Source organism: Arvicanthis niloticus, chromosome 22, assembly GCF_011762505.2.
Source record: "Arvicanthis niloticus isolate mArvNil1 chromosome 22, mArvNil1.pat.X, whole genome shotgun sequence".
Lineage (NCBI taxonomy): Eukaryota > Metazoa > Chordata > Mammalia > Rodentia > Muridae > Arvicanthis > Arvicanthis niloticus.
The window spans coordinates 13,426,851-13,449,789 of NC_133429.1; the positions used below are offsets into that span (position 1 = coordinate 13,426,851).

General features: G+C 43.6%; 1 protein-coding gene across 1 annotated transcript in view; it reads right to left on the reverse strand.

Annotated features, from left to right (window-relative positions):
• The window catches only part of Slc17a8 (solute carrier family 17 member 8), a 50,714-nt gene extending 38,747 nt beyond the window's left edge, over positions 1-11,967 (reverse strand). The window contains exon 1 of the mRNA XM_076919944.1: positions 11,305-11,967. Within this exon, the coding sequence (XP_076776059.1) occupies positions 11,305-11,405 (101 nt within the window). The 5' untranslated portion in view covers positions 11,406-11,967. The remainder of the gene's footprint in view (positions 1-11,304) is intronic.
• Between the last annotated feature and the right edge of the window lie 10,972 nt (positions 11,968-22,939).

Here is a 22,939-nt window from a genome sequence, read left to right on the forward strand (position 1 = left end):
GCTCCTTTTAATAAGGCTTGAAGCACATATACAGGAAAACATACAGTCCTTAGATTCAGACCAGCACAGCAGACTTTTACTAAGCACCTACTACATGCCGGGTACTGTGCTGCTGACAAAGAGCAGTAATGAATGTGGTATGTTCTAAGATGCACACATATACAGTAATAGTCATTAAACAAAGCAGTGTACTGTGACCTGAAACCCTTCTCCCTAACCTGGCTCTCTTCCCTCTCTGCCCACAGACAGCGTGTGGTCTAGATGCTCCCCAGACACGCCCCACTACCTCCTCAGGTTCTCTCCATGTGTGTCTCCTATGTCTAGTCCGTCTTACAGTCTGCTGCCTAGAAAACCCAAATGCACACAAGCATCCTCTTGTACATACTACATGCTAAGACATTCTGAGACCAACTCAAGCACCCTCTTCTACATAGTACATGTTAAAACATACTGAGACCAACACAAGCACCCTCTTGTGCATGCTACCTGCTAAGATAGCCTGAGACTTTCCCAAGAAAACACACAACAGTATGGGGAACCCAGGACTAATTAAAATGGGTAAAGATCCCCAGATGAAGAAAGGGCGGGCTCTTGGAGCAGCAGGATCTAGAGCTGCCTGACTTGAAGCCGGTTCCTCACAATAGAGGCAGAGACTGAGTGAACCGAGCAACTAAGACACCGGGTTCTAGGTCCAGTCTCCCTTGTGAAAAGGGACAGCTGAGCCACCACTTTAAGAGACCAGAAGGTCAGAAGCAAATGTGGATCCTAGAGAGACCTCCTGAGTTGTGTGTGAGGCATTTGCTCAGCCTGGATGGAGGTGAAGAGACATCAAAATGATGAAGATTTACTTTTTATCAGGTAAGGTATAAAAAAAAAAAATTGATTTGTTTCAAAATTATTTAAGTAGTGGAAGGGTGTAGTTTAGTGAAGAAGCACTTGCCTGGTGTGTATAAGACTGTGGGTTTTATCTTCTATGCTGCAAAAAAAATTTCCAGAAACATACTAATAATAAAATCAAAACTTAAATTTGTCAGGCCTCGTGAAACACACCTTTAATCCTAGGACTCTGGAGGCAGAGACGGGTGGATCTCTGTGAGTTTGAGGCCAGCCTGGTCTACATAGTGACTTTGTAGACAGCAAGGGTTACATAGTGTGACCCTGTCTCAGAAGTGAAATAAATAAGTTGCTGATATTTTGCTGCATTTTGCTCGTGTTGAATTGGGTTGGTGTCTTTATATAGGTAAGCTCAAAGAGGAAGACTGAGAGAAAGCACACTTCAGACAGTCAGACAGCATGGCTGTGCTGAGTAGCTGTGTGGCTTTAGGCAAGTATCTTGGCTATTCTGACTCTCCCATTTCTTCTATAATAACTATGTGATGGAGCTGCTAAGGTTTTATGCTCGAGTACAATATTACAGTCAAAAAGGCGTGCTCATCGACTAACCGACAGGCTCCACGCCATCCTTGGCCTTCCTCGTGTTGCTGTTGCTTCTGTTTTCCCTGCATCCCCTGGTACTGTAGACTTTGTAGTCCTCTGTCTGGATGATTATCATGTTGAAAGTTAGAGATTTAATTTTTTTCCTTCTTCTTCCTCCTCTTTCTTCCTCTTTCTTCCTCCTCCTCCTCCTCCTCTTCCTCTTCCTCTTCCTCCTCTTCCTCCTCCTCCTCCTCTTCCTCCTCCTCCTCCGCCTTCTCCTCTTCCTCCTCCTCCTCCTCCTCCTCCTCCTCCTCCTCCTCCTCCTCCTCCTCCTCCTCCTCCTCCTCCTCCTCCTCTTCTTCTTCTTCTTCTTCTTCTTCTTCTTCTTCTTCTTCTTCTTCTTCTTCTTCTTCTTCTTCTTCTTCTTCTTCTTCAGCAGAGGGGTAGAGAGTAAATACCCCACATCATGCGTGTGTGCACGAATGAATGAAGACCTGCCCTACCTGGTGGGCAGAAGCCCTCGCCTCGACCTTTTTCCCGGGACTCAGCACAGTTCATGTAGATAATGAATTCTCATTCATCTGAATGGAATTGAGGCGGGGGGCGCGGGGGTCAGCCCACACATCACTCCAGAGTTGCAACCCTCAGAGCTGGAGTGAGAATGTATTCTTCCTAACCCCAAATAATCTCTGTATGAAGGATGGAGGGCACACTTGATCATGAATAAGGGAGAAAAAAGAATTCCTTTCTTAAGAAATAGAGAGCTTTAATTATCCATAATAGCTGTTTAGGCCACTCTGGCATCTCTCCATGCTTGCCTATGGTTCTTCATTTAGATCAAAGAATCTTCATTCTTTCCACAGTGACAGCCAGCATTGTTGGTTGTCCAGATATAGAAAGCTACAGACTGTGGGCTGGTGCCTTTTACACACTAGGAGGTTTCTTCCATTGTTCTTATGTATCATTGTCTAGTAAGAGTCTAAGCCCCGGGGTCTGACTGAGAACAAACCCTGAAAAGTCTTCAAGTGTTTTCAGAACAGTTAACCTGTCAGTGAATCCAAATGTTCCACAGACTATGGAGAGGAATTTTCACTTGAGAAGAAGCAAGCACAGTGTCGGTCACACACAGTGAGCAAAACCCACAGATCATTTTGTGAGTGTCTAAATTCTGTTCACTTGCCAACGTTGGATAAGTGTTTGTGGTGCGATTCCAAGTCAGGTGGGGTAAGTCCTCTCAAGACTGTGTTGTGAATTACAGGAGAATATGTAAGTACTGACTGGCCTTGTGTGTCAACTTGACACAAGCTGGAGTTATCCAGAAAAAGGAGCCTCCCTTGAGGAACTGTCTCTATGAAATCCAGCTATAAGGCATTTTCTCAATTAGTGATCAAGGGTAAGAGGGCCCAGCCCATTGTGGGTGGTGCCATCCCTGGGCTGGCAGTCTTAGGTTCTATAAGAAAGCAAACTGAGCAAGCCAAGGGAAGCAAGCCAGTAAGTAACATCCCTCCATGGCCTCTGCATCAGCTCCTGCTTCCTGACCTGCTTGAGTCCCAGTCTTGACTTCCTTTGGTGATGAACAGCAATGTGGATGTGTAAGCTGAATAAACCCTTTCCTCTCCAACTTGCTTCCTGGTCATGATGTTTGTGCAGGAATAGAAACCTTGACTAAGACAATACGTGTGTGTGTATGTGTGTGTGTGTATGTGTGTGTGTGTGATTTGTATTATATATTATTTTATATATTTATTTTATAGTTATAGTTTATAATATATACATTATTATATATTGTATATTTATATAATACATTTATATTATATGTAATATATATAAAACATATATATGTTATTTATATAGTACAGTTGGAGTAAGAGGCGAGTTAAGCCTTGAGGTTTATAATGTAGCCCTGCTTCCTGCTCCATGTCTGTTTCCTGATCTACCCAGATGTGAACAAGCAGCCTTGCACTCGGATCTCTATAGCCACAATCCACCCTAACCACCATGCTTTCCCCCCATACTAGACTGTACCTCCGAGCCAGGAGCCAAAACAGACCTCTCCTCCCTTTAAATTACTTTTCAGTGGTTATTTGGTTACCCATACCAGTGGTTCTCAACCTGTGGGCCGTGATCTCTTTGGGAGTCAGATGACCCTTTCACAGGGGTCGCCTAAGACCATCGGAAAACACAGATATTTACATAACAGTAGCAAAGTTACAGTTATGAAGTAGCAACAAAAATAAATTTACAGTTGGGGGTCACCACAACATGAGAAACTGTATGAAAGGGTCACAGGGTCAGGGAGGTTGAGACCACTGGTCTACACCCTCAGTGCCTCTTGAGTGTCTCTAAATATCTTCTTACAAGAACACCAACCATACACAATCACATTGGATTGGGATCCACCATAGCATCCTGCAATTTCAGAGTCCGGGGCTCGGTCCATGATGTTTTGTAGTTTTTCCCTTCCCTGCCCTGTCTTTCAGATAGGCTTGCTGGTTCCTGCCCCAATGCAAGTTTTAGTCTCTGCTGTCATCCTTGTTTTTAATTCTTAAACCTTAGGTCACTGGTGACACACCAACAAGTGTTCAACAGTCACAGATGACATGCATGATGTATGTATAGGGAATATTTATGGAATCAGAATTAATCGCCAGAGTTTTGAAAATCACAAGTTGGTCTGGAAACAAGTGAAGGTTTTGTTTCTTTTGACATTTTTGAAGACCTAGAATTATTAATCCACACTCTATCCTGGCTGCACATGAGTTTCCCTTTTGCTGCAGTCCTCACCATTCCCTATTGCCACACTATACTTGCAGGATATTTACAGTTAAAACTCTAAAGAAAAAAAAAAGAGAGAGAGAATTTTTTTTACTCATGTCATTATGAAAATAGAAAAATAAAAATCCTAGTTCAGAGCAAATAAATTCAGTAATTAAGTGGCAGTCATAGCTGCCCAGTGTCTTAACTGCCTCTTGAGACTCTGATCTTGCCTGAACAACAGAAAAAACTGCTTTTTCTGGAGTCTCTCTCCCCTTCCCCCACTCCCTCCCTGTCTCCCTCTCTCCCTCTCTTCATCTCTCTGTCTCTCTCTGTCTCTCTGTCTCTTTCTGTGTGTCTCTCTCTCTTTTCTTCCCTCTCCCTTCCTCTCCCCCTCCCCATCTCCCTCTCTGTGTCTCTCTGTCTCTCTGTCTCTGTCTCTCTGTCTCTCTCTGTCTCTGTCTGTCTCTGTCTCTGTGTCTGTCTCTATCTCTCTGTATCTCTCTGTCTCTCTCTCTTTCTGTCTCTCTCTGTGTCTGTCTCTGTCTCTCTGTCTCTGTCTCTCTCTGTATCTCTCTCTGTCTCTCTGTGTCTGTCTCTGTCTCTCTGTCTCTGTCTCTCTGTCTCTCTCTCTGTCTCTTTCTTTCTGTCTCTCTGTGTCTGTCTCTGTCTCTCTGTCTCTCTCTGTCTCTCTCTGTGTCTCTCTCTTTCTGTCTCTCTGTGTCTGTCTCTGTCTCTCTGTCTCTCTCTGTGTCTCTCTCTTTCTGTCTCTCTGTGTCTGTCTCTGTCTCTCTGTCTCTCTCTCTGTATTTCTCTCTGTCTCTTTCTGTCTCTCTCTGTGTCTGTCTCTGTCTCTCTGTCTGTCTCTCTCTCTGTATCTCTCTCTGTCTCTCTGTGTCTGTCTCTCTGTCTCTCTCTCTGTCTCTCTCTTTCTGTCTCTCTGTCTCTGTCTCTCTGTCTCTCTCTGTGTCTCTCTCTTTCTGTCTCTCTGTGTCTGTCTCTGTCTCTCTGTCTCTCTCTGTCTCTCTCTTTCTGTCTCTCTGTGTCTGTCTCTGTCTCTCTGTCTCTCTCTGTATTTCTCTCTGTCTCTTTCTGTCTCTCTCTGTGTCTGTCTCTGTCTCTCTGTCTCTGTCTCTCTCTGTATCTCTCTCTGTCTCTCTCTGTGTCTGTCTCTGTCTTTCTGTCTCTGTCTCTCTCTGTCTCTATTTCTCTAGCTCTCTCTGTCTCTCTCTGTCTCTCTCTCTCAGTCTCTGTCTCTGTCTCTATTTCTCTAGCTCTCTCTGTCTCTCTCTGTCTCTCTCTCAGTCTCTGTCTCTGTCTCTCTGTCTCTCTGTCTCTCTGTCTCTCTCTCTCTGTCTCTCTCTCTCTCTCTGGCTGCTGCCTATAGATCAGGATGTAAAGCTCTCAGCTACTGCTCCACCACCATGTCTGTGTGCATCCCACCATGATAATCATGGATTAACCCCCTGAAACTGCAAGCAAGCTCCCAGCTGAATGCTTTCTTTTCTAAGAGCTGCCTTGGTTATGGTGTCTCTTCTAAGCAATAGGACAGTGACTAAGACAGAGATGGGGAATACATAAGTCTGGAAAAAAATGAGAGAGAGAGAGAGAGAGAGAGAGAGAGAGAGAGAGAGAGAGAGAGAGAGAGAGAGAGAGAGAGAGAGGAGAGACCCCTGCCCACCCTTACTCCTCGGTCACACCTGCGGTATTAACTCAGCTCATCAGAGTTCAGCTCCTGGCTTGACAGATCCTCGTTCACCAGGAAGAGCTGTCCCATTTGGAACTCAACTTTTTTTTAAGATTTTATTTTTATTTTTGTGTGTCTGTCTGTGTGGATTTGTACATGTGTACAGTGCCTACAGAGACCAGAGGAAGTACTGAATCCCCTGGTGCTGCTGTTATAAGCAGTTTCCATCCAGATGTGGGTGCTGGGAACTGAACTTGGGTCCTCTGCAAAAGCAGCAGACTCTCCCAACCACTGGGCAATCTCTCCAGCACCTTGGAATCACCTCTTGACCTCTTGGCTAAGACCATGTGTGGAACACAAAGGAATTAAATTAATTAAATTAAATTAAATTAAATTAAATGAAGGACTATGAGTACTGCCTGGCCACTTTGAGGCCCTCATGAAAGACTACAGAAAGTCAAAGATGTTGGTCTTTCACAGAAACAAGCAGAATTGATCCTGATCCTCAGGAGAGATTAGGACCGTGGCTTTATCATGAAACAAGAAATATTTTGGCATCCAGATACCTACTGAGACATCCCCGGGTGCTCTTTGGTCTATGGTGACCTGCAAATAGGTAGGGTTTAGTAACTAAGACCAAGGAAGGAAATATTAACTTGGTTTCAGATCCCTTGGGGGCTAACGGTCAAAGTCAACTTCCCAGAGGAAACAATAGAAGAGAAGAGAATCAGAATAATTGAAGAGGAAAGACCAGTGGTGACCGTGGGAGCTTCGGCTTGGTTTGGTAGCTTCCCTGAAAGATATCCCGGGAATTAAGAGCATGGAGCCAGGAAGCAAATGAACCTGAATAGACTCATTATCGTGAGAGAAGCAAGTAGAGCTGAGTCATGGAATGGTTGGCTGTTGAGGCACTGTGGTGTGTGAGCAAGATGACCAGGCCAGCACGCGCCTCGAGCAGGCACAGAGCCTCTGCTTTCAGGGCTGCTAAGAGAGTGCATCCCCTCCCTTCTAAAACTGCCCACAGGTACATGGCCTCCATGCCTACTGGAGCAGCCCACGGCCACTGACTGACCAATGCAATGATAAGCAAGGCTGGTCCTCCTGTTCTCCAGCCTCCCCTGTCCATAGCCTGAGACTCCAGCTTGGCATAGTCCTCTCCACTCTCCCACCCAGCCTTACTTCCTCCATCACATGTTTTATGAATTAGCTTTGTTTTCTTGAATTGTAGTTCAGGCTACCCCAAACTCTCTGACTCACACTCTGCTTTTAGACAATCTTGCCTACCAACCGTAGAATCAAATGAAGCAAGAGGCACTGGGAAGTGGGTGGCAGGAGGGGGTTTAAACTAGAATAGCTCTCCCTGGGAACGGACCTTACGAAAGCCAGGACAGAAGTAGGTTTGGGGATCTCCAGTAAGAGCCAGGAAGTCAGCCAGGTGGTGGTGACAGCACACTCCTTTAATCTCAGCACTTGGGTGGCGGAGGCAGGGGCATCTCTGTGAGTTTGAGGCCAGCCTGATCTAGACTGAGCCAGGACTACACAGAGAAACCCCCTGTCTTGGAAAAAAGAAAAACCCAAGTCTATATAGTACAGAGTGGACTGAGATGACCCTGGTGGAATGAAGTTGAACTTCGGGGGGTGTTGTGAACATCGATGGGGTGTGGTATGACATAGCTTTATAGAATCACCTGGTGTCACCATATTCTTTGCCTAAGGTCATGCAGATGAAGGCTATCACAGCAGTTGGAACCTAGGCTCATGTCACTTTGGAGCATCTTTAACACAGAGTTCTTTGTTGGTGGGACAGTAAGTGCAAGTGTGGTACATCTGTTTATTGCCCAGCACATCTGTTCCATTCCCAGTATCCCCCCTACACACACACACACACACACACACACACACACACACAGAGAGAGAGAGACAGAGAGAGAGAGAGAGAGAGAGAGAGAGAGAGAGAGAGAAGACAGGGGTGAGTCACAGAGGTCGTGTGTAGAATCGTGTTCACCAGAAACTAGAAAGAGAAGAGAAAGCAGGGAGGAACGGAGGGCGGCTCAAGGGCGGCCATAGTTTACGGCAACTTATTATCTTTCTTGTAAAGAACGAGAGGAGGTCCATCCTAATGCAACGGGTGCTGGATGCTTACGGAGATGGGAATGCTAGCTATCTTGATGTGAAAATTACATTGTATAATGCGACAAATCATCACACTATACTCCAGGAATATGCAGTTATTATGTGTCAATTAAAAGTAAGGTGGCAAAAAAAGAATTTTGACATAGAACTTCTGGTTTGAAACCTAAGCTCTCTGTGAGCTGTGTGCCCTTGGGCAACTTACTCAACCTCTCTGTGCCTTGATTTCCTCATCTATGACATTGCAACGGTGGTAGTCTCCTCTTTGTGGGTTTTTTTTTTTTAAATAGTATTAAATTAATTACAATGTCTGGAATATTGTATGCACTGGCCATAATCATTATATTTTTATGGATGAACAGTCATGGAATGCCCTCATTGTCACTGAAGCTGAACAAATTTGCATGCTAATTTTGGGACAAGCACTCCACGTTCAATGCCTTCTGTGTCACCGATACAATCCAAGGCTTCCCTCTAAGTGTGGGCATCTTGGTTCACTCCAAACTCCTAAACTCTCACTGTGCCTTCAGCTGAGCAACTGTTCAGCTTCTTCTCAACAGAAACCATTCTCCAGGGAGGCTGACTGTAATCAACCCCATGCGGGAACTCTCAAAGATTTCCCTACTTGGTGGCCACCTGAACCATGATTTAAAAAAAAAAAAAAAAAAAAATCTTGAGAATTCTATTGAGATTGCACTACTCACAGTCTTAAACATTATGATAGGACCGTGCCTATAACTCCCTTCACCTGCAGAGTTAAAAGCAGGGCTTCTCACCTTGCAGTATCCTTGGAAACAGAAAACACACTTTGTTTTACTGTTAAGCTTGGATTCTATCACCTGGTTGCCACAAGATAAAGAGGAAATGCCCCTTCGTACGCTGAGCTCTCGGTGGGACACTTTGCATGTAATCATCTTATAGACTTGTGGCCGAGCCTGTCTGGAGAATTCTGACACAAAGATCACTAGGATTGAGGATTCTCAACCCTTCCTTTCCCTGCCAGCAATTTCCACCTAAGGTCCACTAATGAACACATCGAATCTTGGATTTGGTTTGTCTGTTCTAAAGCCATTCCGGGTTGTGTCAGTAATGACACTGTCCAGAATCTGTTCAGTGTACTCTCTCCCTAGCCTTGTGCTCTCTGTTCTAAGGTCTAAGTCTCCAGACCAGTCTCCAGATATTCAACCTCAGAGAGGTCTCCACCTCTTTGGGGGTTGAATATCAGATATCGTCGGTACCAGATACGTACATTACAATTCATAACAGTAGCAAAATTACAGTTATGAAGTATGAGCGAAATAATTTCATGGTTGGGGTCAGCACAATGCGAGGAACTGTATTAAAGGGTCACAGCATTAGCAAGGTTGAGAACCGCTGCTTCAGATGTTGGTCAAAGGGCCCCGGACTCATAGTTCCATTTCAAGTAGAGGCTGTGTGACTTGGAAGTTACTAATTCAGTCATGAACCTGACTACTGGCTTCGTAAACAAAAAAATCTCTGACCAAACTGTAGAAATCCTCACGATTGACGTTTCCTGTCTTCAAAAACAATAAAGTTTCCCCCCCAAAAAAAAACCCCAATCAAGTGGAAGGTTGCTTAATGTTAAATATGTTTATAAGATGGGAAATAAATGCCCCTTATTATTATTGGAGAAATCAAATGTATAATAATTGAGGACAAAAATCTGACCATATGTCACTCATGGGAAGAATGGAATCATGGGAGAGATGGTAGATAACAACTTAACTGGGGTTCAAAGTTGCCATTTCTAAGGACTAAGTACTTTCTGTCAGATCTTCACAGACTCAGCAGAGGCTGGGAGGACAGTGCTGACTCTGGTCCACAGCCAGAGTTTTCATTCCTGACGTTGCCAGATTTCTTTGTTATCTGTCAGATCAGCCAATTACACTAATGCGCTTTCTTTTTGCATTTATAATCAAGTGAGTGCCACCACAGTAAGATGCTACCTGGAGAGTGATCAGCAGAAGGATGGAAGACTCATTTAAAAAAAAAATAGTATAATCATTTTCTATATTTGGCTGGTTCATGTGCTCTCATCGAGTTCTCCCCTGCACGTGATGACCCGGCATCTCAGAGGGAAGCTTTCTAATTACTAAAGTGAGACGGTCGCTAACTCTATCCTCTTATGGGATGAAACCTCACCAGGAGAGACACAAGGAAACACTCGGCATCAAGAGGGACATGCGGTGTAAAAACAAAAGACGAGAAGATTCTCAGACATTATCCAGGTTACCTAAAAGTGGTCTCTTGAGCACCAATGCTTTGAAATCTGTTTTTTAAAACGGCTCAAAGAAGAATCCAAATGTTATTTTTTTCACAGTAGGATCAGAAATAATTATTCAAACACCAAAAAAAAATTACCAAGGATATTGCTCATGTTTTCCTATACTAAAAAATAAAATAACCCTGTTACCTTGCACATGAGACTACTGATTAACTCACCACAAAACCTGAGAAGACACTTACTATTGTCTAAAAAAAGAAACAAATTAAAATGTGACACCATTCAAACTCTCCTGCTATTAGTAATATATTTCATATTAAAAATGTTGATTTTTGTCACGGACTAAATATCTCTTTGAATTCATTGACAGTCTTGGAATTTTCCCCGCTGTTACTACATAAGATTTTTTTTCCCTTACAGAATGCTAATATTTTAAGTTACTATCTTCAAACTACCTGGCAGCTACTCTCCCTTTTGAGAATGATATCATAAAGAGACATTTCACTAGTTTTATATTATGTATTTAGGTCTAAAACTAAAAAAAAAAAAAAAAAAAAAAAAAAAAAAAAAAAAAACCCTGCAAATATTTGACTATCATTTATAGAGAAACTCCTAAGTTATTTCAGCTCAAAGCACAGCTACATCATTGCTACTGAATTAACATGAAAGTCTGACTCCAAAATTTTTTTGAGTCTATGACAAACATACGTTTAATAATAGCACCTGCAGTAAGTGATATTCCTAACAAATAAACAGGTAAGTAGTAATTCTAATAGATAAACAGACTGTTTGCCTTGGTTTATTCCTGACTTGAACAAACCCTCCCACCCCACATCCCTGAACCTGGGATCGAACCCGGGAACTTGTGCATGCTCAGCAAGACCCAATACTTTCCACCTATCTTCTTGTCCAGACATAAACTTGGCTCTAGAGGAGGCTCCAGAAACCGTCTAACATGACCCACCCCCTCCCCATTAAAATGAGGTTTTATAAACACGATTCAAAAATACCTTAGACATTGGCATTGTGAAGCTACTCGGAAATAAACCTAAAGTTTGAGTTCAGAGTTTACCTTTGTAAGATCCCCAGCGAATCTCCCACGGCATTCTTCACTCCTTCCTTCCCAGGTTTCAAAATTTTTTCTTTGAAGGTATCAAATGCTTTAAATGGCATTTTGAATGGGGGCGGTGGGGGAGGCACCTCAGAGCCCTTAGCAGGCAACCTCAGAAGCTGTCATCCTCTCTCATCTCCAGCCCCGGGGCACCGTGTTTGCCCTTGAGGAACACTTGAAATTCAGTTCTCATGGAGGGAAATACTTAAAATCAGAAAGGAGGTAAAACCCCAGCTGAGGTGTTCCAAGAAGAGAAAAACCCTCTTCTCTCTCGATCCAGAATCAACAAAGCTGAGTGAGGAGTTGCTAGTTAGGAAACCAGCCCCTTGCAAAAGCTCTCGGCTGAGCAGCAGCCTGTGGCCGCTGTCTCGGGCAGCCAAGCTCAGACTGAGCACAGCCTGTATCCCTAGCTGCAGCTGGAGAAGCTAAAGGGAGCTCAGTGCAGGGGTCTTGAGACCAGCAGCAGCTTCTGAAGCCAGCCCTGGCCCCTCCTGCCTCCTTCAGCTTGCAGGTGGCGCTGTCAGCTTCTCCCTGGGGCGATGCTAAAGAAGCCAGCACACCTGCCCCTCTGCAGCCTGGCCTTAGGAATGGGCTCTCGGCCACGGCAGGAGCCCAGAGTGAAGTTTATGAAATATTTACAAGTCTCCTGCTTTTCTAAGGTCCAGCTCCACTGGCTCTCGGCCACCACGGCACGCCTTTTAGTCCCTTCAGGGTAGCTGGGAGGCGGTTTTTCAGTTGGGCACAAGCATGGATGTGGTTCAAGGAACAGCCCACTTCAAGCTGAATGAGCACCCTAGGCCATAACATCTAGGAGGGAAGATGCACAGATGCCGTTAGGACCAAGCAAGGATATCTGAGCTTGTCCCACCACCTGCTCTGAGCTCCCCATCGCTTGTCCTGGAGATAAATAAAAACTTAATTGTAGCACCTGAAACACCTCCAAAGACCCTGACCCTTGTTTCTTTTCTGCTCTCCATAGCCCTCTTGCCTTTGGGGTTCCCGAAAGGGGTTATCAACTTGGCTTGGTAACCTCCCTTGCTCTTTCATCTCCATAGCCCCTGGAGGTCCCCGCTTCAAGAAGGCATCATTTCAAAGTCTCATAGACTGGGAGAGCTGGCCCTCTTCTGAGCCACTAAATTACCTGGACTTGGATGATAGCGGATGTTGCCTAAACGCCCGCTGGACCTGTGTGGAAATAGCCAGTTGCTTCCACATTACAGACTTCACGACTATGCCTCCACTACCAATGTGGCCATGAGGAAACAGCCTTGTCTGGGACGTACTGGTGTTCCAAGCTCAAGACTATAATATGAGACACCATGTGCAGATGTAGCCCCTCAGCATCCCAGGATCTGTTTCCACAAGGCTCGCTGTGTTCTCTACACACACAGCAATCCAAAATCTGCTTCAGATCTGAATTAAGTTCCATTAGCACTGGATCGCAGTAGGCTCAGCGGAACTAGACCTGCCGAGATCTTCCTTGTCGTCAATGCTGTGATACTCACTCTGTCCACACGGTAGTCAGAGCCTTACTGTTGATTTGGGTGTATTGACTTCTCCCCATCCCCCACCCCACCCCCCAATTTTAATGGCTAGAAACAGTCACGAAGTTAGCTGTATCTGAGGTTACACAACCAGTGATTAGCATATCCAAACAGCGTCGTCTGTTTCTCCCAAAGGGAATAGCACAATGAGTCTTTGTGGAATTTACCAACTTGAACAATCACCTCCATGAAGGCATCTTAGAAGATTTCTATCATCTCATATGATCGCTCCTACTCACGGCAAATCTCCATCAAAGACGCCATTCCTGCCCTTGGCAACCACACACGTATTGTTCCTATAGAGTTGCCTTTTCTGGCCATTTCCTATGAACAGAATCATGTGCGATCTGGTCTCTCGTGGCTGGCTTCCTTCACTATGTGAGATGTCCAGCGCCCAGCATGCATCAGTTCCCTTTTGCCGTTATTAACATTTCATTACATGGACACACTGCCTGTATCAATAGCCAGTCATCATACGGCTGTGCCACACACTGCCCATTGATGTATTGATGGACTTTTGATGTTCTTGTTTTGTTACGAATAAAACTACTGTGAACATTTGCATATGTCTTTCTGCTTTTATTTCTCTCAGGTAAATGCTTTAAATTTCTAATATGAAAACGCACTTTTCACTTTTTAAGAAACTGCCACGTTATTTTTAAAGCGACTGTATTTGACAGTTCCTCTAGCCCATTTGATGGTTCCCATTTCTTCATATTCATTTCCCATCTTTTTAAAAAAATGACCACTATGGTGGGTATAACAGCATCCCCCTGTGGTTTTAATCAGCAGTTTCCAATGACTAATGACACACTGACTATCTTTTCACGTGCTTATGAGCCACTGGCATCTTTTGCGGGAGTGGGTGTGTGTGTGAAATGTCTTTAGATACTTTACATATTTTAAGTGGGTTTTGTCTGCTTGTTAATGATGCTATGGGTATGTGTTCTGGACACAGGTTCTTTGTCAGATATGTGTTTTGCAAACAGTTTCCAAAGTCTGCCTGTGCTTCCATTTTTCCATCTATATTTTGAAGTGCAGACTTTTTATATTTTGATGAGAAAATGTATACAGTTTTTTTTTCTTTCACAGCTGTCCTGTGGCCTCAAAGGTTTCCTCTTGTGTTTTGTTCTAAGAGCCTTACTGTCTGAGCACTTAATCTCGAATCTGTGGCCCTTGTTGAGTCCGTGTTTATGCATCTTGTGAGATCAATATTCAAATTCATCATGTGAAGATCCATCACTTGTTAGAAGTGTTACACTTTCTTTATAATGCATCTGTGTGTGCGTGCATGCGACCATGCATGCGTGTGCATGTGGAGACCAGATGACAGCTTCAAGTGTTCTCCTCAGGATCCTTTGAGGCAGGGTTTCTCACTGATCGGGAGCTATCTAGTAGGCTAGAGTAGCCGGCCTCAGGAACCCTCCTGCCTTACCTCCTCACTGCTGGGATGACAAGCGCAAACCACCTGTCAGGGTATTTGTACATGGTTTCTAGCCAGGTTCAGAACTAAGTCTTTTAGTTAGGAGAGATAACAGAGGTTCTGGTTAGTCAACAAAATGATGGACTGGGTATTAGGTCTATCTTGTACCTTACTGATACAAATTGGTATAGTTATGCCTTAATTGTATTTTGAGAGAAATTTTATTTTAACATGAAAGGTGATATGTAGGAGGAGCTAAGGTGGGAGAAGTAAGGAGAGGAAGAGGAGGAAGAAGGAGAGGAGGAGGAGAAGAAGAGGATGAGCTAGGAGATATGTGTGTGTGTGTGTGTGTGTGAGAGAGAGAGAGAGAGAGAGAGAGAGAGAGAGAGAGAGAGAGAGAGAGATGGAGGCAGATTTTCGTGTGTCTCCACTAGTCAAAGACATTTGGTATATCTAGGTTGGATATTGGGTTACACTTCTGATTGTATGGGCATCTTGGTATTAAGCATTACCAAACTTATAAAGCCTTTGATTATTAATATATATATATTTGATTATTATAAAGCCTTTAATTTTCCATTCACTGTGACACACAGGAAACTTAATCTTTAACCAACTGCCTTTCACACGTGTTTGTGTGCTTTCTAAGTCGTGTATTTATACTAATGTATTGATTCAACTTCCTATTTTTTCTTCCTGTGGGGTATTAAGATTTCTGTTGAGGGGGCTGGAGACATGGCTCAGTGGTTAAGAACACTGACTGCTCTTCCAGTGGTCCTGAGTTCAATTCCCAGCAACCACATGATGGCTCACAACCATCTGTAATGGAATCTGATGCCCTCTTCTGGTGTGTCTGAAGACAGCTACAGTGTGCTCATATAAATAAGATAAATAAAATCTTTTTAAAAAGAGGTTTCTGTTGAAAGATGGAGGGAGGGGAAGCTAGCTAAATGAAGAACTAAACAGCAAACCAGTAAAAAGCATTTCTCTGTGGACTGTGCATCAGTTCCTGCCTCTGTTCCTGCTTTGAATTCCCTCAGTGAGGATTTGTGAGCTAGAAATGTAAGATGAAATAAACACTTTGCTCCCCCACCACCCAAAATGTCCATGTGGTAAAGGCTGCCTCCTTAGATTGGTATTACCAGGTCCTGAGGAGGCAGGGCCAAGTGGAAGGTCTTTAGGACACTGGGATGCTTGAAGCAAACTGTGAAACCCTGATGTTATCCTCTGTTCTTTTGTTTCTTAGCCACAGGGCACATGATGTTCCAGTGTGTCTTTCACCACAACAGGCCACCACAGACCCAAGGGAATAGGCCCCACTAATCACTAACCAGTGCTTCCAAAAACAGAAGCCAAAATAGATATTCTCTGTGTATTAGTTGGTTTACTACAGAAGTGGGCAGTTGGGACTCATACAACCAGACTTTTCAGAACTGAGGCTTCTTTTATTCACTGATTTGCTGTTGTTGTTCCTTTTCTTGGAGGTCTTCTGGGTGGCTTTTTAGGCAATGGTGATACCATGGAAACAATATTCCTCTGAACGAAACAAATAAATGTGAAGAAAAGTGTCCGTCAAGTCTGAGCAAGGATGCCAGCTGCAGCCGGCAGATAGGAATGGAAGAGGTCTTCCTTATGATGGAGGCGTGGTGTGAGCTTCAGGAAGAGACAGTGAGGCAAGCCGAAACAGGTGGGGACAACGGCCTTGTGTGGAGTATGCTGTGTGTGGTGCTGTATGAACCCGTTAATATGGGGACCTTAACGGGCACCTGATGGTAGGTAAGCTTATAGACGCTTTTTAAACAAAGAGCAGGGTGCTGGTTTTCAAGATTTCACATCAATACATTTGCTTTCGATAAAGTGTTTGGCTGAAATTAAACTGATAACAAGTTGAAAAGAAATGACCACAGAGCAATGATTTCCTGGGTCCTGGCTTACCAGTTCTACTGTGGACCGCAGACTGGATGAGATGCTCCCATAGGGAGGCAAACAGGAACCTTTATCCCAACCCATTGTGACTGCTTCCCTGTTAGGTTTAGGGTCCCACTCTCACAAACTAGAATAGAGACGAGGATGAGCTGAAGATGGATGAGCAAACATTATTCCCATTTTACATATAAGGAACCTGGAGACTAACTGAGAATTTATCCAAAGTCAGTTTTGGGAAGGAGCAAAATGTAAACCCGATGACAAATTCTCAGTTTACTCTGCCAAACTTGTCTCACCAACTTCAGCTGAGTCCAGTCAGTACTGGAATTCAATTAACTTGGCCCTCAAGAACTTATTAGAAAAAGACTCTGTGGGAGGGGTGGAGAGGACATAAATACAGTGTCCATGTATGAAATTACATATATATCACATATATATCATATATAATATATAATTTTTATATATGGTAAAAATTATACATATGACAAAATATATAATATATTCATATATATATTTATGATATAAAAGAAAATGGGTTGGAGAGTGGAGAAATATTCTAGTGGTTAACAGCACTTACTGTTCTTCCAAGGGGCCCAAGTTCAGTTCCCAGCACTTCTATGGGGAAGATCACAGCTGTGGCTCCAGCTCTAATGCCTCTTTTGGTCTCAACACATGAAACACACACATACACACACGCACGCACACACACACACACACAAAACACAAATACATACTCACACATGTACATACATACACACACATACACACATATACACACAGATTCAAATACATACACATGTACATACACACACAAAAAATATTTTCTTTACAAATTAAAATGATTTGGTGTATTTATAAAACTGTTAACTTCCCCCTTTAAGCCTTGTAACTTCCCACAGAATTGGGTCAGGCCCACTACCGCCTCTCATTGTTAAAAGGGAAGGACTTAACAATGTACTGGGGCATCAGACAGAGATGGGACAGGAATCACACTCATGGGCTGGCAAGGCACACCAAGCTGTACAAGCTGGATCCCCTAACTTTGACCCCCAGAACCCATGCTTTAAAAAAAAAAAAAAAGTCTGATGGTATGGCATGCATCTGTTACCCCAGCCTTCCTCTGGGATGATGGGAGATGGAGACAGAAGTATTACCCAGAGGCCCATGGCAGAATGGCAGAAACAAGACAGACTCTGACTCAACAACGTGAAAGAAAACTGACCCTGGAACACTGACCTCTGTTGTCCACATTATCACCATGGCGTGTGTGTATGTGCATCCTGCATCACACTCACAAGTACATGCACATGTGCATACACATACACACTCACACTCTCAAGGTTTTATTATGAAAGAACTCATATTTATGAGCCAAGGGTAATAGCATGTTTATTTAATTCTAGCATCTGGGAAGCAGAGACAGGGGAAGCAGAGACAGGGGGATCACCACAAGCTTGAGGCTTTCCAGGGCCTTTTTTTTTTTTTCCAGTAAGAGCCTGTCTCAAAAAGCAAAACCAAGTAAATCTGAGCCATTTGTTCATTTGCTTGCTGTCCTTAGTTGCCTCTCGTTTTTAGAAGGCATCACTCTCCACAACAAAACACATTAATATCTTACTCTACTTTCCAGTGGTGACAACAGTGGAACTGTCCTTTCTCCTGAAGCACCTGCTACCTGTGGGCTATGTACAGATACTGGCTGGGAAGTACAATGAATCATTGCCCCTCCTTTTGAGGAAATGGGAAGTGTTCCTTTGACCCTGTGTCATTAAACCAGGCGGGGTGGGCAATGTCTTTGCTTTATACTCCATGCAGAATGACTTTAAAATTTTCATAGATACTTAGGTGGCATCCGGAACCAAAATAAATTATAAAATCTGGTAAATTTAATAAATGCAGTTGTAACAATTAAGTGTGTGTGTGTGTGTGTGTGTGTGTGTGTGTGTGTGTGTAAGTCAGAGAAAAACTTGCCTGAGTGGGTTCTCTCCTTCTACCATGTGGATGCCAGGAATGAAACTCAGCTTATCAGGCTTGGCAGCAAGCACCTTCATTTGCTAAACTATCTCTCTGGCTCTACCTTTGCTGTTATTGAGGTACGACAAAATCCTGAGGGACCAGATAATTTCATCGTGTTGAGAATGAGGAAGAAACTCACACACCTTCCACAAGCCTTTCTCCTGAGGTGCTGTTCTTCTAATGACTCTAACCACAAGCAAACTACCCCTGACAGTTTTCTCCAGCCTCTTTATGTTACAAGGATGCAAGCAGAAAACAGGCCAATGTGAATTGCTTGGGGAACAGCGACATCTACTGGTACTTTGTAGATTCAATAGATTCACAGCATACACACTTCCCCCAGAAATCAGCCACGTTCTTCAAATAATGTTATTTATCCTAAAACGTTTCAAACTCTGGCGAATTCTTAAACTTCTAAAATATTTTAATTTAAAATATTTCAAAATATCAATAGTTTGATGCAAATAACACTGTCGATTGTTTTGGTTTGTGGTTGCCTTAATGCCAAATTTTTAACCTAACACTAATCCCACTTTTCCTTCTCATCAAAAGTTCTTGAAAGAGAGCCGAGGTGATGGGCCAACAGGCGCCAGTGCTGGCCACACAAACATGAAGACCAGAGTTTTAATACCCAGAGGGCATGGTGGCCACCAGTAATCTCAGTATCCTAGAGACAGGGTAACTCCAGAGCAAGCTGGCTAAAGTAAGATGCTGCCTTAGAGTAGAAGATAGTCATAGAAAAAGATGCCCAATGCCAACCAGCTATACCCAGACACATGTGTGCCCACACATGTGAACACACACATATACACACACGCACTCCACATATGCATATGCATATGCATATGCATATGCATATGCATAAAAAAATTATCCAAAGCCAGGTGCCCATGGTTCATGCTTGTTATCCCAGCATTTGACAGATGGAAGCAAGAGGACAGTCAGGAGTTCAAGGCCAGCCTGAGCTATAATGTGAAACAAATGTTAATTGACCAACCAATACATCCGTGCACTCCTGCGATCTCAGCCCTTGAGGAAATTGAGGCAAGAGGGTCCCAAGCTTCAGACAGCCTAGGATACACAGTGAGACCGTGATTAAAAATATTACTGGGTGGTGGTTAAGCATGATTTTAATTCCAGCATCCAGAAAGCAGAGGCAGGCAGATCTCTGGGAACTCAAGACCACGCTGGTCTACAGAGTGTGTTCCAGGACAGCCAGGGCTACACAGCAAAACCCTGTCTCAAAAAGCCAAAACAATAATAGAATAAATAACAATGATAGCAAATTTAGTCAACTCAATAATGACCCCTAATTTCAGAAGGACTTGGGGAGTTATCTCAACCAATCCCGTCCCCAGGATCTCCAATTTAATCTGAGAAATTGGGGCTCACCCAAAACCCTTTGTTAACTAACACCCTTCTAAAAGGGCTCCAAATGCCCAAGCTCCGGTCCTGTCTCCTCTGTGAAGAGCTTCCCCAGACTAATCCGAGTACCTGCTCCCTGGCTCCCAGCCACAGCCTATGTGATCTCTCTCTCTCTCTCTCTCTCTCTCTCTCTCTCTCTCTCTCTCAACTACCTGTCCAACTGCAGTGCAAACCTGGGGACCAGGCCAAAGCCTGTTCATATTTATGCCCCAAGAAGCTCGAAATTCCAAGTCTGCAACACCTTGGAACTTAGTTTTTTGAAGAATGAATGCATTCAAAATTGTGCTCGGTGACAAATTGTGCATCTGTTTTTCATTCAAACGCTTTGAAGGCATCCGGCTTTGTGATGAAGCATGAGTATCTGGGGCACTTACCAATCTACAGCAACCAAGCCAGGACCTCCACACACTTTACCAACCTCCCTGTGCTGGGAAGGTGTGACTTCCCTGAGAAAACTTGCCCTGCATTGTGAAAGACACAGATTTAAACTCAATCCGTGTAAATATTTACTCTAATTCCAAAGCAGGAGAATCCACGAACACCGTGTGCTTCTATTTTTGAAGAAAGCAAATCGTGAACTGGAGATGTGACCCAGTGGTTGGTTAAGCCAGCCGTGTGGATACTTATGGAGGACCTACAGTTGGTTCCCAGCATCCACACTGCTGGCTCACAACCATCTGCAACTCCAGTTCCAGAGGATCTGACAACACTCTTCTGGCCTCTGAGAGCACCTGCACTCAGGTGTACAAACTTGCACCCAGGCATACACATATATACATCACTTAAAATATTTATATAAAAAAGAAAATCACAGCAAAGAAGGGTTTAAAACAAAACAGAAACAAACAAACAAAAAAGAAAGTTGAAGCCAGAAATGTAAGCATTGAACCCTGTGTCCTAGCGACACCCTGTATGTTTGGTATAGTACCCTAAAAATTTGGCTGTCTCTTTTTGGTGTTGATATCTTTTTTTTTTTTTTTTAAGATTTATTTATTTTTATTTATATGAGTACACTGTAGACATCCCAGAAGAGGGCATCAGATCCCATTACAGATGGTTGTGCGCCACCATGTGGTTGCTGAGAATTGAACTCATCACCTCTGGAAGAGCAGTCAGTGCTCTTAACCACTGAGCCATCTCTGCAGCCCCCTTGCTGTTGATATCTGATATGCTTTTTGGAGATTCTAAAAAGAACAGAGCAACCGATTGCTTAGAAGTACATGTTCTAGTTCCTCTTCTATTGCTGCGATAAAACACCCCAACAAAAAGCAGTAGAGAGAGGGGTCTGTTCAGCTTATAGTTCCAGGTTATAGTTTGTGTCCTTGTGGGGAAGCCAAGGCAGGAACTTAAAAACAGCAAGTACATTGTATCTACAATCAGGGGCAGAGAGAAACAAATGCATGCTCCCTTTCCAAGCTCAGTCAATTTCTCTGCTCTTACACCATTCAGAATCTCCTGCGTAGTGGATGGTGCCCCCCACAGTGGGTTGAGTCCCGCCAAGCCATTTACTTAAGATACCCCCAACATGTCCACAGGCCAATTAAATGTAAGCAGTCCTTCACTAAGACCATCACCTGGGAGGATTCCATCTTGTAACAAGTTGACAACTAACAACCTTCACTACTCCTGACCTAAAGTCCAACATTTGTCCTTCACCAACTCAAAGAAGCTACTCCAGATTAGAGTATACCAGACATTCCTGGCACCAATACTGGTTTCACAACAGTTCAAAGCTAAATGTGACAAAGGTAACAACACATAGCCCCAACTCAGCCACCCAGGCACAGAAGGCTCCAGTGAGTTTAATTCCGAATGTCTAGGGAAGTGAATCCTTAACTCTGAGTGCATTCACAGACATGTCTGAACATGACATTTTGACAAATGCTCTCTGGTGAGTGTATGTAGGGTCAGTGCTGATGGTACATCAGGCACAGTCACATGACTGGAGCTGAAGCCAAGACTAGCTCCTTAGATGTGAGCAGTCCCAAGAGGATAGCTGCCTCCGAAGAAAGCCTTTACCTCTGTTTACAAAAATGACCATCTGTAACTTGTCTCAGTGATGAATGCCTGTAATCCCAGAACCCAGGAGGTTGGGGTGACAGTCAAGGCAAGACTTAGTCTCATAATCAAGTAAACACAAAGAAGACTTGAGTTTGTTTGTTTTTTTTTTTTTCCTTTTACAATTTTGGCTTTGTTCCAACTCACGAACAAATAAGTAACTCTGGTCTAATTCTTTAAAAAACAGAAGACAAATACACCTTTATCTGGCTCCGAAGTCCACGCACTGCATGCTTTTAGCATGCCTTTGGCATGCCTCCCTTGGGTGACATTACATCACTGCAGTTAGAAAGGCCAGCAGGCTTAGAGTCATGAGATTTAAACTTTCATCAATGTTGATTCTTACGTACAAATTCTAGACATGCCTCTATACTGTACCTTTGCATAAAAAAAACAAGCAGCGTTCATCAGCAACTTAGGCTGCTGCTGCTGTGTGTGTGTGTGTGTGTGTGTGTGTGTGTGTGTGTGTGTTAAATAGATCTGAAACAATTGAACCATACTTCCACTATCATCAGCACATTTCAGAATAACCCTGCTTGTTCTTCCTGTGAGATACCTTACTACTCTGACTGCCCCTGAACTTACTATGGAGCCCCCACCCCCACCCCCCGGCTGGCCTCCAGTGCCCAGTAATCTACCTGCCTCAGCCTCCCAAATGCTGGGATTACACACCTGAGCTACCATGCCCAGCTCAGAACGTTTCGAAAGGGAAGCTTTAATATAGAACTAGCAAATTAACACCCCATGCCTTTTGCAGCGTATGTATATGTATATCATGGATCTGCTTTTAAGAAGTTTTGTAGCAGGGGTCACACAGGAGACATGGTATTTGGGCAGGGAAAAAAAATGTAATTATATTTATTCTTTGTCAGTTTCACGTACAACGTATTGATGACTCTCACCCCATCAAACCCCTCACAAGTCTCCTTCCCATAGTCGTGTTTTTTCTTTGTTTCGTTTTGGGACCCACTGAGTTTAACCAGGGCCATTCACAGGAACATGGGTGGGAGCTGTCCAATTAACTGAATTAACATTAACTGAAGACAATGCCCGTCGCCAGCATCTGTCAGTTGTCCCTGGGTAGGCCCTGAAAGACTCATAAACGGTAAATTTTTAATAAAGTGTGTATTAGCTAGAAGCCAATTACCTAAAGAGGAATAAGATGCCAAACACTACCCAAGTAGCAGGTGCTCTAAAAAGCAGCAAA